Genomic DNA, 14,800 nt, shown 5'->3' with positions numbered 1-14,800 from the left:
GCCATGAGCAAAGGAATGGAAGCAACTTCTGGAAACCGAAAGGACAGGAATTAGATTCTCCAGGAGAACAGCATCCTACAGACTATATTTTATATATATACAACCAACAGAACTGCAAAATAATAAATTTGTGATGTTTTAAGCCACTAAAGCTTGTGGCAATTTGTTACAACAGTGACAAGAAATTAACATACCTGGTTAATTCTTATTCATCCTAAACTCAGCTCAGGCACCCTTTCCTACAGGAAGCATCCCCTGAAAGCTCAGACCCCACATCTGCCCTCCGTCCTTCTCCTCCTCCTGGTTAGTTGTTCTTCTCTTTGCGAAACACCTGGCATTTACCTTCATACAGCCTAGAGCAATGACTACAGAAATACTGGTTTCCTTAACTGGATTAGGATGCTCCCTCTTAAGGGTAGAACTCTTAATGGTCATACTTATTTCTTATTTCCAATGTTTATCATTGTTTCTGACAGATAGGGGCACGCAAATGCTCATAATGTTTTTCCTGCAAGTTAGCATGACTCATCCTTTAATTCTCAGCAGGAGAGCAGCCTTCACTTCCTTACTCCACAATAAAGACCGAGATGATAGACAAGCAACTAGTTCATTACCATGGGCTCAGAAACCCTATATTAAATGGCTCCTTTCTCCTCCAAAAAAAGTAGTAACCATTCTTTTTCTCTCCAATAAAAAAGTTTATACAGTTTTTGGTTCTGAGGAGAAACCAAGTGTTACATTGGGTGAAAAAGAAAAAAATAGAGGAACAGCTAAATGGATAAATTCTCAAAAAGTTATTAAGGTGAATTGTATTTTCCAAAGATGACCCCAGGAGTCTCTTCCACCCACACGTTCTTCTGCACTGTGACCCTTACACTCCACCATCAAGAAGTCGAGTCATTGCCTTCCCCTTGGCATCTGGGTTGGCCTTAGGGACTCACTTGTAACCCACAGAACATAGCAGAAGCAACACTGATGACTTCAGAGGAAAGTTCAAAAGACACGTTGTGACTTCTGTCTCTCTGAACGCCTGCTCTGCAGCTGCTCCCTCCTGGACACTCCCTGTTAGAGGCCAGCTGTCAGGCCACAAGAAGCTCCAGCCACAGGGAGTTCCACATGCAGGCAAGTCTGGCTGACTCACAAACTCAGCCTTTGAGTCATCACAGCCCAGAAACTAGACATATGTGCGAGAAAACCTCCAAGTGAAAGCCCGCCTCATCAATCGGATCATCCCTGATGAGACCCTAGATGCAAAGGACCAAAGACAATTAAGCGTGACATGCCCAGCCTGACCTCCTGACACACAGACTCCATGAGCCTAAGAAGACTAAGTTCGGAGTAATTTATGACGAACAAGTAACAACTGCCGCAGTGAATACACAGTCCAAAAGACAATCACGGTGACTTTACTTCCTGATTCCTTCCAGACTCTTCCTGAGAAGAGTCTGGGTAAATTAGACTGACCTAATTCTGGCCTGCTAGGCTGAAATACACACATGCTCTAGAACTATCACTCCCAGAGTTTGAGACTTAAACAACTACTTTGCTTATAACTCAAGAAGAGACTGAAAAAACTAAGTACCCTGCCCTCTATGCTGAGAATTTCACCAGTGAATGAGTTATTTGGATGGCTTGTGCTGAGTTTATAATCCTATCCCCTTCAAATATTTGAGAGGTTAGATTAGACGGGATTAAATTCAGAAGGATGCTGGAAACACACCAGAATGTCTGCTCTCCTTCCTGCCCAATTGGGTCCACTGTAAATAAAACTTGACAGGCTTTCTTAAATCACCATAATCACGTGTAGCACAAGTGCTTTCAGATGCCCAGTAGCTAAACCACATCAGCGTACTTAGCAAGCCTTCTAGCAATAGGTGAAAAAATAATGGCTCCTGCCTAGAGTGCTATGTCCAAGAGAATTGGTGGCCTCAAGTGGCTCATTTCACAAGGCTCCATTTATCTGTGCTGGAAGGTCCAAAGTGGGAAGGCATTGGGCCTTTAATAACCAAACTCAGGCCTCGGGTTTAGTTGTTAAAGCCAGATGCTGTCATTTTGGAAGCAGATGAGAACACAGTTATAATCGATCTGGAATCCTGATGAATTCCAGGTGCACCTTCCAGCAGTCTGGGGAAGTGGGTAGCTCAAAGACCTCAGAGAATTTTTATTATTAGTGTCATAGTGAGCTATTCTGCTGCAGAGTCTGCACGGCCTCAGTACTTTTTCCTTGTGATTTCAAACAGGCACACTTTTTATGACCAACTTTTGGGGACACTTTCTTAAAGGCAATTTCTCAGCTACATCAAAGAATACATATAGCAAAAAGAAATAGGCTGACTAAGAAAAGTTGAGGAGAGCAAGGTCTAGGTAGGCGACCTCAGGTTTCCTAAGGGAAACTGGATTAAATACAGTGCTCTGACTCCAAAGTGAAGGCCAGTTGATGTCCTTAACCAGCAAGTGTAGCTTTATGACCCAGTGGGTTGCTAGCTGTGGTCCATGTCCTCTGAGAGAAAAGAAAAGGCATGACCAGAACCCCAAACAGTGTTTATGGTGTACAGGCTTCAAGGCTGCAGGCTGAGTCCAACTACTTTATAGGAATGCCTGCCTATTTTCCAGGCCTGTTTCTCCAGGCTCCTTATGACCTCTGTGCATTCCCTGACATCCTTCCAATCAACCCATCCTTCCAATCTTAGCCTAGACACTGCTAGGCTTAGTTTCTGCTTCTTGTAAAGAAGACCCTGAACTATTGTAAATACCAACACAGCAACCTTTACTTTCAAATGTATTCTTTCTTCTGTCTGGTAGACCAAATGCTCATGAACATATATTGCTAGGTAACTAAGAAAGCATCAGTTAGGGAAGATGGCACTCTGTCCTTATACGTGGCTAAATTAGAAAAAACAGATGACTCTTTGTTCTCACCCTGGTCCCCAATTCAGGACCATAAATTTTCACGAGATGTTTCAACATCACAACCAGATGTGTTAACTCCTTTTACTTAAAAAAAAAAAAAAAAACTTTTTAAGGGAAAAGAATTCAAGGAGCATAAAAGAGATGACTAAAGGTTCAGTCATGTCGCAAATGATGCTTGACACAAGATTTATGTAATTACAAAGTTATGTAATTACAAAAAAAATTATGTAATTAAAACTTATTTATTATGATAAACATTGAGGTGATATATGTGCTTGCTCAGTGATGTCAGGCTTAGTCCCAAACCTCCAAACCCACCAAAAGCAAGGTCTTGGGTTAATATCCTTCCACCATCTTGCGTGCCTGCTTAGTCAAGTCGGACTTTGCGATCCCATAGACTGTAGCCTGCCAGGCTCTTCTGTCCATGGGATTTCCCAGGCAAGAATACTGCAGTGAATTGCCATTTCCTCCTCCAGGGGATCTTCCCAACCCAGGGATCAAACTCACCTCTCCTGCATCTTTTGCATTAGCAGATGGATTCTTTACCACTGAGCTACCAGGGAAACCCTTCTCACCGTCAGATACCGTTAAACTGGAAGTGCTATTTTCCTAAAATATGTACTTCAGATATTGTAAAACAACCCATAAGATTTCACTGCAAAAACACAGAAAATCACACTTGTTTGGATTTTAAATATTAACTGAAATATGATAAATTAACATAATCACATGTTAAAATCTGTCAAAAGCTAAAAGATACTTTCTTTTCACTTACATTTGAATTAATTAGTGGTAGTCAAATAGGAGAGAATGGATTTGTTGGCTCAAGAAGCAGAGAGGAAAAAAATCGTGCTACATACTTAAAATGTGTAGTCTTTAAATATCCTTTCAGCATCTGGTGCCACATTGCAGCAGTATGCTCAGCTATGTTCTAACAGTGATTCAAGCCCAGAGGGTCTGGCTGCTGCTGCTACTGCTGCTAAGTCGCTTCAGTCGTGTCCAACTCTGTGCGACCCCATAGACGGCAGCCTACCAGGCTCCTGCATCCCTGGGATTCTCTAGGCAAGAATACTGGAGAGGGTCTGGCACTCTAATGCATATTACTTTATCTTCAAAAATAGATATCAATATCTGATGTTGAAGCCCACCAGTCTTCAACTGGTGCGTTAATCTCTTCATTTTTTTTTAAGGAGATGAATGGAATCCCTCTTACTAAATGAGATAAAAGCATGAAAAACAATCTTCTTGAGGGCAAAGACCCTGCCATGGTCCTCCTCCCGAGGATTCTTGTGGCTGCCTGTGTGTTGTCTCTGCTATGGGCAGCTCAATAGGCATTTCTCATTGACCAAGATTCTACCTGCACTGGGCATCTGAGACCATAAGGACAACTTTTCCTAATCAGGAACAACTGCCTCCCAAACCTCCCTAAACCCTTGCAGTGACATTTTGCTAAAATGACTGAAGAATGTACTGTTCACTGTGACATATATGGGAGGGGGAACAATCCCCTCACATAAAGATAGGAGCAAAAGAGAAAAGAAATTCCGAAGATGCTGATCTGTGGGTGGCATTATATTCTTTTAAAACAAAGATCAACATAAACTAACACAAATATTCAAACCTCAGATTGAACAGATAAATAAGTAGATTCTCTTCTCACCTAACCCTAAGAATGTAGATTCTGGTTATCAGGATAATCCTTCTCCTGGCCTGTCTACATGAATACCACAGCTTGAGGTCAGTGCAAGCCGAGAGCACACACAGAACCAGCACTGTCCTTGTCCCCTCTCCCATGTGACATGGTTTGTTTTCTCTGAGAAGCAACTGCTGGCCCAAGGAGACATCAGAATTTAAACACCCCCCATCGTTCATAAGAAATTACACAAATGAGGGAGATCTGGGTTAAAGCTCTACAAATTCAGAGTCAACACTTACTTCTCTGTACTACTAACCAGCTATAAGATTTAGGATTACTTTTTGTTTTTCTCAACTGAGTACACATAATGCCCTAAATGGCTAAACCATATACAGTTCTGATACCAGATAGTGAAAACTCAATCCTGTACGTCTTTTGTATTATGTGTAAGAAAGGCACTCTACCTTATCTAAGAGAAAACAAATTTAGCATTCATCTCATGATTTATTGGTTTCAATAAACACTGACTCTGCTGCTGCTGCTGCTGCTAAGTCGCTTCAGTCGTGTCCGACTCTGTGCGACCCCAGAGACGGCAGCCCACCAGGCTCCCCCGTCCCTGGGATTCTCCAGGCAAGAACACTGGAGTGGGTTGCCATTTCCTTCTCCAATGCATGAAAGTGAAAAGTGAAAGTGAAGTCTCTCAGTCGTGTCCGACTCTTCACGACCCCATGGACTGCAGCCCACCAGGCTCCTCTGTTCACGGGATTTTCCAGGCAAGAGTACTGGAGTGGGATGCCATTGCCTTCTCCGAAATACTGACTCTATACAATTATAATTTCAAGGCATAATTTGATCTGCAGTATAATCAGTTGCTTGTTAATATTAGAACAGTTATATCTACATTACACAGATTCTTTACCAGCTGAGCCCCAAGGGAAGCCCAAGAATACTAGAGTGGGTAGCCTATCCCTTCTCCAGGGGATCTTCCCAACCCAGGAATCGAACCAGGGTCTCCTGCAATGCAGGCAGATTCTTTACCAACTGAGCTATTCAGGGAAGCCCAAGGAAGCCCAGTGACGAGGGTCACTGATAACTGTATAGTGAGTGCTTCCAGTGTGGAAAAGACTTTTCAGCATGTGATATGATCTAAAGATAAAGATTTTCAAGTTCTATTAGCTTCACATGCTGTTTTACTTTCATTTTAGACCCATCCACCCACATATCTCCTTATTTATAAATACAAGTTTTACATCCTGTTTATGACATATAAAAACATTCACAGACAAGCACTCACACATTCTTCTCTCTCAAGACTATGTGTTTTATGGGACAGGGTGCTTGGGGCTGGTGCACTGGGATGACCCAGAGGGATGGGATGAGGAGGGGGGGTTCAGGATGGGGAACACATGTATACCCGTGGCTGATTCATGTCAATGTATGGCAGAGCCACTACAGTGTTGCAGAGTAATTAGCCTCCAATTAAAATGAATAAATTTATTTAAAAAGAGACTCTATGTGTTTTGGAAGCCAGGATATGAATTTAAAGATTCACCACTATTCTTCATCATTTTCTTAGAACCCAGATATTTTTTTGACTACTAAGGTTGAATACAGAAAAAGACAGTATTAGGTTCTGTCCATGGTTGGAATTAGCAAAATGGATAATATAAAAATCTAAAAGCAGTGACAGCAGGGGAGGAAGGCCATGTAAATAAAGAGGCAGGAGGACCGTTTTCCCTGTTGACAGAAGCATCTTTGAAGCTCGCCAGCCCATGAAGAGGATTATGTGTCAGTCATTAGTATACCTGTCAGCTGCGGTAGTGAATCCAATTAAGGGAGCAGAGCGGGAGCATGGGCTCCTAGGTCCTGTCTCAGGATCCTGATACATAACCAGGTCCAAACATCACCCGAAACAGAAGTTCAAAATCAGGAGCACCAAATCTTAACCCCAGCTTTTCTGCTTGTCTGACCATGGGGCCATGGGCAAACGATATATTTGGAATTTTATTCTCCTATGACATGGAGATATTAACACTTGTCTATAAGAACCAAGCAATTTCATGTTGTATCTGGCAAGCTGCCAGCACACAGTAGGTCCTCAATAAATACTCCAAATAGTTGTGTTCTACCCTAGAGGGTCCCAGAAAAGAGGAGAGAGAGTTTGGAAGTCCCTCTGAGATCTGGATTTTTCATCCAGCTTGGGTCTTAAGCCAAAAGCATCTGAAATCAAATGGGATTACCAGGATAAAAGGCACACCGTGGCTGATGTTCCTATTATAACCTGGGGCTCCAAGTGCCTTCCATTGCTTTTGTCACGTCCCACCTCAAAGTAGCCTCAGATGTTAGACACATACACGGGAGTTGGCAGGCACCCTTCTTGGCTATAGAATGCTGCATGCCACCACCAAAGGAAACTGGCTATAAGTTCAGTTGTGATGTCTTGCTGTTTTGGTTCAGAATCCCTGGTGTCACATTATCTGTGTGTAATTGTTTCTTCATTTGTTGTCATTTCGTTTCCATTTCAAACATGCACGTCCATTGGTTTATTGTTTTCATGTGACGGGACTGCTTGATAATGCTAAAAATCAGTTGTCTGTATTTATTTGATCAGTTCCTCATGCATCTAGCAAAGCAGGAATCATACATATGATTTGAGGAAAGTAACTATGATGAAAAGAGCTCATAAAATGTACAAGGTGGATGCTCAAGTAACAACCATAATGAAAACCACAAACGTTTAACAAAACCAGTTTTCAGACTTGGCTATTTCATATTCTCCATAGGAAAAGGAGTGCTACAAAGAGTTTTTAATTCTTCTTGGAAATGGGACAGCCAAGAAAGCTTAATGCGTCCATTTAAGATATTTAGACTAAGTTCATTACTTCTCCCTGAGTGACATTTGAGAAAATTAACAATTATATAAAAAGTAAACCATGGTGGTGGACGTTAACTAGACTTATTGCTGTGATCACTTTGCAGTATATACGAATATCAAATTACTATTACTATGTTGTACACATGAAACTATTATATGTCAATTCTATTTCAATAACACACACACACACAAAAGGTAAATCATTCTGTTCAAAGATGTCCAAATATAAGGTGCTTGTGTGAACATACTTTTTAAGATGAGAATATCCTACCTCCTTAAAGTTGTCAAATGCTGATAAAATGATTTCATGCCCGCCTCTGACAAGACAAACGGCTGCCAACAGCTCTAAGACAAGGGCTTTTGTTCTGTCAAAACAAGAAGGAAAAAACTCACAAATCAGTGAAAGGGAATGAACGATGAGTCAGCTCTTCCTTCCAAGATGAATATGATAATAAATATTTGCCAGTGTATTTTTTTAAATGTTTACTAATTAAGGCACAGTTATATTAAAACACACATTTTAAAACCTTTACGATCTTCTACACATGTAGCTTCTCTGGGGTAGCAAGTTTGCAAGGCATATTTCCCACTCCCAGGATTACAAGTTACTTAGAAATGAACATTAATTCTGGGAAGATTAAGTCTTTTTGTTCTATCATCAAGTGACTCAGTGTAATATGGTCAAAAAAGTATTTTTTAATGAGCTAAAGAAGTTAGGAAACACAGCATTTTCAGTAAAATCACCCATTGGATAAATATTTTCTCTGGTTCTGGAGTCAAAGATATAACATTTGCTGAAAAAGTTCAAAATCAACTGAAATCAATGTCCTATTAATACACTGCAAATCTGCTAATTTGCAGTGGCTCCATACAAGTCTCCCATGATAATGCAAGCTTCCAAAACTACTTATTCCCATACAGGATCTGAAAGGAGCTGGCTTATAGCTGTGCTAATACAAGAATATTTTCTCTGACTCAAGAAAATAAAACTTCATCTAAAATATTTTTAGAAGGAGAACCTTAGAGATACAATCTAAGTTTTCAAACACAATGTCAAGGACAGCATCATTTCTTCAGAGTATGATTACTTCAGTATTTCATCTTTTTTCTGGAATAAAAGCTATTGCCAACCTCTAAACAAAGATCATTCTGAAAACCCACAGTATCAATTGTCTTAAGAAAAATGAATAATGACTTCCCTCAGTGTTAATAGAGAGACAAAGAAGCATGACTAGCTGGGATTCTAGTAAACTTAAGGAAGCAAGCACAAAGTTGCAAAGGCGTTCATCAGGGGAAGTATGAAATAATAATATTCAACATTTAAATAGGATTTACAGTTTGCACTGCATTTTCCATCACAAAGGGTGCAACTTCTAATCACATTTTTTTAGCTGAATGAACAGTTTTCAGATGTGCAATCTTGTCAGAGAGATCTGATAAAAGGGAGTAACAGTGTGAAACTAGACACGCATTAGAACAGAAAAGGCATTATACTAACTAAAATAAATTGATGAAGACAAGCTTTTGGAGGTAATCTGTGAAATGAACAGTATATGGCACTTGCCTTCATAGGAAAGTGAACATGAAAAGAAACCTGCCTGCAGTTACGTTTGTTTTGTGGTGTTTTCTGTTTGGTTTGGTAATAAAAGTTACATGTGTAAAGATTGCAAATGAAGTGTGGACAAGCGGTAGTAGTTTTAGTGAGCTTTCAGCACCAAGTGGTGTGGCTAGGTCTGTATCAAGACTCTGCTGGATCCAATCCTGACAACCTGGCAGCTTCATGCTCTTCACCAAGTAAATTTGCAAGGATGTTGAGAACCAGGCCTCAAGAGGAATGAAAGCCTGAACGGAAGGGCCAGAGTTGTCACCAGTTTCTCAACTCCGCCACATGTAAAACTGTAACATTGATGAAAAGAAAATTCTACTTAGCCGAGGAGTCTACCGGCAACCCGAATTCAAAAAGTCACTCTTGACAGTTTCCAAACTCTAATCTGATTCTTGACGACCTCTCTGCTGTCCCTAATTGATTAAGATTTGGACAGTTATGAATCCAGCTTACCTTGGATTCTTGTTGTTCAGGCTTAGTGCAATCTCGTTGACAGCATGTGGGTGAGACATGACCATGTTGAAACCATACTGAAACGGGTATGGAAAAACAAAGCATTAGAAGCTATTTGAGAGAACTGCCAATGTCGATTAAAAAGCAAAAACCTGAAGTTTCTACCAAATGTAATTTTATATCATCATAAGTACACTTACGTCTCTAGCACAGTGTCTGCACGTATTTCTCTATGAAAAATTTCAGGAATGATGCTATTATCAAGGTACTATATTCCCATTCTCTATGAATAAACTATATGTGTCTCTATCAAAATGATGACAAGGCTCCAGGCCAGTGATCTCAATCCTGCTGTTTGCAACAGTCAACAAAACAAAACACCAGCTCTCTGGGCCTCACTCCAGGTCAATTTATTCTGAATCTCCAGGATGGGGCCTGGCATGTGAATTTCTGTGAGCTGACTTCACTATGCAGCAGGGTTGACGACCACCACCTCTAATCCCTTCTCTATCAGCAATGGCTCTTAGGACCCAAAGCCTAGGGAAAACCTGCTTTGCTCTGAAGCATGTTACCTCGTCCTTCTATAAAATGAACAAAGCTCAGTAAAAGGATCAAGAATCATTCTCAATTCTGCCAAGTTGAGGAATTATTCCTTTTCCTGCAAACTCTCAGCTCAAGACCTTATTTCCAACTACACCCAGAAAACACAAGCAATTAGGAAAAAAAACTTCCAAAAGCTCCCGCCACCACATTAATACACCCACACAGATCTGTGGCTTCCCTCCTTACTTCTTTCTAAAGATGAACTCTCCACGCTTCCATCTAAGGCCCTTGCCCTACTTGAGCTCTTGATTCCAATCCCTCTTACTACTCAAGAACATTATCAGTCATGTCTGACTCTTTGTGACCCCATGGACTGTAGCCCACCAGGCTCCTCTGTCCATGGAATTCTCCAGGCAAGAATACTGGAGTGGGTTGCCATGCCCTGCTCCAGGGGATTGTCCCAACCCAGGGATTAAACCCAGGTCTCCTGCAGTGCAAGTGGAGTCTTTACCATCTGAGCCACCAGGGAAGACCAAAGAACATCATATGCTCCAGCAATTCTCCCATTCCCCCATCATTATTTTTCTCTCTGACTCATTACCATTAGCATAAAAAACATGATGCAAATTCTTTTATCTTAACAAAAACAGAATCTCTCTGGACCCTACAACCTGTGTCCAGCCACTCTCTCATTTTTCTGCTATTCTTTTACAGCAAAATTCTAAATCACTCATGGTCTCCAATTCCTCTCTTGCTATTCTCTCTCAACACCATGTCCATCGGGCATTGTATCCCCACCATTCCAACGAAACTATATCAAGATGACGTAAGACCTGCACTTTGCTAACTTCATCTTACAAGACTCAGCAGCAGCACTGGGCACAGCGAACCACTCTCTCTCCTGACCTGGCTCCTACTTCTCGGCTGCTTCCCAGTCAGTCTAGCTAGTATTCTCTCATCTCTCTGACTTAAACAGGGTACCCAAAGTTATTTGAGACCCAGCTTATTCTTTGCTTCTCTGTCTATCCCTGCTGATCTCTTTCACTCCCCTGTCTTTATAGGCCAGCTACTGACTCTCAAACTTGTAGCTCCAGCCCAGACCTCCAGACCCGGAACTCCCGACTGGCATTTCTGACCACCTATTTAAGATCTCTATTTAGATGTCTATGGACATCTCACAGTTAACATCTCTCCAACTGGAATACTAATAAGGTCTTCCAAATCTGCTCATCCTGCAGCCTTCCACGTCTTAGCAGATGGCAACTCCATCTCAGAGGTGCCCAGGACAAACCGCTGAGAGCTGTCCTTGACTCCTCACCACATCCCCACTGCTACTGCCCTTACCACCAAAACAAAGTCAGAATCTGGCCACCTCTCATCACCTCTGCTGCTATGACCTTGGTTCATACCACCATCAACATTCACCTAAATTAATGCAACAGCCTTCTAAAAGGTCTACCTCCTTTTGCCCCCTGGAGTCAATTCTAACAAAGAAGCTAGATGGATCATGCTAAATTCCAGTGACAGATCAAGTCACGCTTTTCCTCAGAATCCTTCAATGGCATTCCAGTCAGCGTGAAGCCAATGTCCTTTTGATGACTTAAAGCCCTACATAATCAGGACCCCTCTGTAACTTCAGATTTCACCTTCTACTCCTCTCCACTTACTCATCCTGATCCAGCCAAACTGACCTGAGCACACCAGACCTATTCCTGCCTCAGCAACTTTTGCACTTGCCCTTCTGACTATAATTTTCTTTCTTAAATATTCCTTACCTTGTTCCCTTATTCTAGTTGTTACATAAATGTTACCTTCTCCATGACACTTTTCTGGCTAGCCTATTTAAAAATGAACTCGCATTTTTGGCACTCATTCTTATTGCTTGATTATTTTTTCTACAGGACTTAGTTCTCTGGGGCCAGTCTTCCTCAGTTCAAATCCGAGTTCGCCACTTATAGCCATACTTAACTTCTCTGTATTTCAGTTTCTTCATGAGTACAAGTAATATTACCAATCCCACAGGACTCTTTTGAGGCTTAAATGAAGTAATATGTTTTAAAGTCCTAGACTATAGGAAGCACTGCGTAAGTGTCAGCTTTTATTTCATCACTGTTATTATCTGGAGTGCTACATAATTCACCAATTGTCTATCACTGTCTCCCCTCAATAGAAAGTAAGTTCCCTGGGGTATTGATTTTTTTGCTGCTGTGTTCCCTATGCCTAGAATAGGGTCTATCGGGCAATGCTCAAAAAAATTAATTGACTGAAAGAATAAATGCATGTTTCCCTTCTTAAATTTAATCTGGCAAGTTTATGTTGGGTTTGAACTCTAATACTGATCTATGTATTTACCATCGGTTTCTATTTGGATCCGTCTATAGAATCTGTGTTGATGGAGATAAAATCCTGCTTTCTTATTTGAACTGTGTCTACATTCTCAGCCATGGTTTGATTTTATAACTATACTTTTGACCCTTCAGCTCACCGTAGATACTCCAGGCTCTAATTCCCACTCTGTCGTTAGGATTAATCCCACATACTGTAATTAGTAACTCCCAGTGATTCTCACCGTGAAGATAATCCGTATCAGTCATCTAAGGAGGACTCTGCTCTTCCACCAAGCATCCTCTAAGTGCTTCTCGTGAAGATTAGGAACCACAGGGTCCAACACACAGTAATTATAATTCCTTGCCTGTCATCACATAACTCTTTGAGGAACGATGACCTACCCAGTGTGAGAGCATTATTCATTCCCAGGTTCCTAAAGTCGTTCCATTATTGCCCCAAACCAGTGGCTTACTCTAACAGTCACAAACACTTACCAAGTAATCTAGACAAGCTCACCACTGGAGGAGGAAAATGTCTTCCCTTTAAATACATTATACAGCAGAAATGCTAACTAAAAGGGCGATGAATTATGAGCAGTAGAAGGAACCAGACCTTTCTCCTCTAAAAAATTTCAGTAAATCCTGATATTTACTTCAAATAGAAATGCAAAGATACCAAAGAGAACAACAGTGAGTCTGATGATTTCAGATTTTTTTTCAAGAATTATAAACAGAAACATACCTGATAATTCATGATGGCACGTAAACACATGATACAGACATGCACGTCATCTTTCTTACTCACTAATCTTGAATTTTTCAGGGTTCTTCTGCTTGGCAAAGTATTGTATCTACAAATAAAAAGGGAAACTTCTATAAAACTAAGGATTACTTTCTTAGCATGGGCAGATGCACTTTAAAAATGGACACTGTTCTCTACTTGTTCCTACACCTAAATGAAAATTGCAAGTCAAACCACCACTAACAAACCTATCAAGCACCACAAGCACCCCATCACCACAAAATTGTTTCCACAGACTGTGAGGCCTAGACAATTCCGTGCAGTTGTTATCATCTTATCAGGCCATATACCCGTGGACAGTGATGCTCAACTCCACTCACAGCATATAACAAATCAGACTGTACATGAGACTCATCAACAAGCCAGGCTCTAATGTGCAGACCAAGCTAGATTTCCAGACATGACATGCACGCAGATTACATATGTGAACAAGTAAAGGGGTAAAACTCAGCTTGTACAGAGATCTCCTATCATCTGACCCAATTTTAACTGTACCTTCCCATCACTGCTTTTAAGAGTCCCTGTTTCAGAGTTTAAGCCTAGGCAAGGTCATACAGCTGTCTTATCAGTCTGTGATACTGAATTTTAATATGCAAAACCTAAACAGTGTACATATGCCTCCACACCCTCACCCAAACTCTGGTCTAGCAGCTAAAACTGAGATAGAAATGTGGTGACATTTCAAACGGTTAGGATGTTACAACGTCGGGGTTCATTCTGGAGACCCTACATTACTAGGCCTTAGTTCTCCCTTCTGCAGATTTATCAGAGTATACAAGGCATAAAGAGTGACAGTGTAAGACAGGGAAAGTAGAAAGATGACAGTTCTAAGGCTTTCATTATGAGCCTTAAATGACAGCTTCAGAGGAAAAACAGGTAAGTTTTCTCGGCAACTCCAAGCCTGAAACAAAAGCAAGTTTCAAAAGCCATCAACTACTTTCTGAGAGTCAATGACAGAAATGCTCCACAAAAGCAGCTATAGACCTTCCCTCTCCTTGAATTAAGCTAGTTAAAAAACTTTAAGGAAGCCATGATTAATATTAACTGCTTTCAGAAGTCTCACAGTTGCGGACTAAGAGTTGAAAGCTGAATCAACAGGTTTGTCTCCAACGGTTCAGCTGAGCAGAACTTTGACATTTTCTATTCAAAAACTATCAAACAGGAAAAAAAAAAAAAAAGATGATTCGTTTACATAAGCCTACTAATGAGCCAAAGACATTTTTGAAAAGCACCCCGGTAAGTAACTTGCCTCAACATACCTGACTGTGCAAAATCTGGTTTGCTCATGCTACTTTTAAGGACTGTTTTTTCTAAGGACTGTCTGCTTTCCTCACCCTGGAAAATAACGTTTCAGCAATGGAAGATAGCCTAATTTAGTTTTGAATGCAAAAACAAAGTTCAGGAAACACATTCAGATTTCACTGTTAGTAAGCCTAATTTCAAGTTCTAAAATATAGTTTTAAAAGGCGTTGCACTCTCTCATAACTCCAACCCAAGCATGATGGCTAACACACCTGACCGAGGTCTCACAGAATCTGGGGCTGCTTCACAACCACATGACCAGTCTGACCCAAGAACCTGTAGTCTTAGTCTATACCCAAAGTTCTCTCCCTTCCTCTGCCCTTCTGAATTTATTTTAACCTCAGGT

At 40.9% G+C, this 14,800-nt stretch overlaps 1 protein-coding gene across 7 annotated transcripts in view; it reads right to left on the bottom strand.

Annotated features, from left to right (window-relative positions):
* Positions 1–14,800, bottom strand: part of FMNL2 (formin like 2) — a 329,619-nt gene that overhangs the window by 55,477 nt on the left and 259,342 nt on the right. For all 7 annotated transcript variants that reach the window (XM_040229083.1, XM_040229081.1, XM_040229084.1 and 4 more), the window contains 3 exons: positions 13,093–13,201; positions 9,481–9,557; positions 7,693–7,786 (listed from right to left, as the gene is read on the bottom strand). In XM_040229083.1, coding sequence (XP_040085017.1) covers positions 7,693–7,786; positions 9,481–9,557; positions 13,093–13,201 — 280 coding nt within the window. The remainder of the gene's footprint in view (positions 1–7,692; positions 7,787–9,480; positions 9,558–13,092; positions 13,202–14,800) is intronic.

This window comes from Oryx dammah, unplaced genomic scaffold (genome assembly GCF_014754425.2).
Source record: "Oryx dammah isolate SB20612 unplaced genomic scaffold, SCBI_Odam_1.1 HiC_scaffold_27, whole genome shotgun sequence".
In the NCBI taxonomy this organism is placed as follows: Eukaryota; Metazoa; Chordata; class Mammalia; order Artiodactyla; family Bovidae; genus Oryx; species Oryx dammah.
This window is presented reverse-complemented; position numbering and strand designations above follow the sequence as displayed.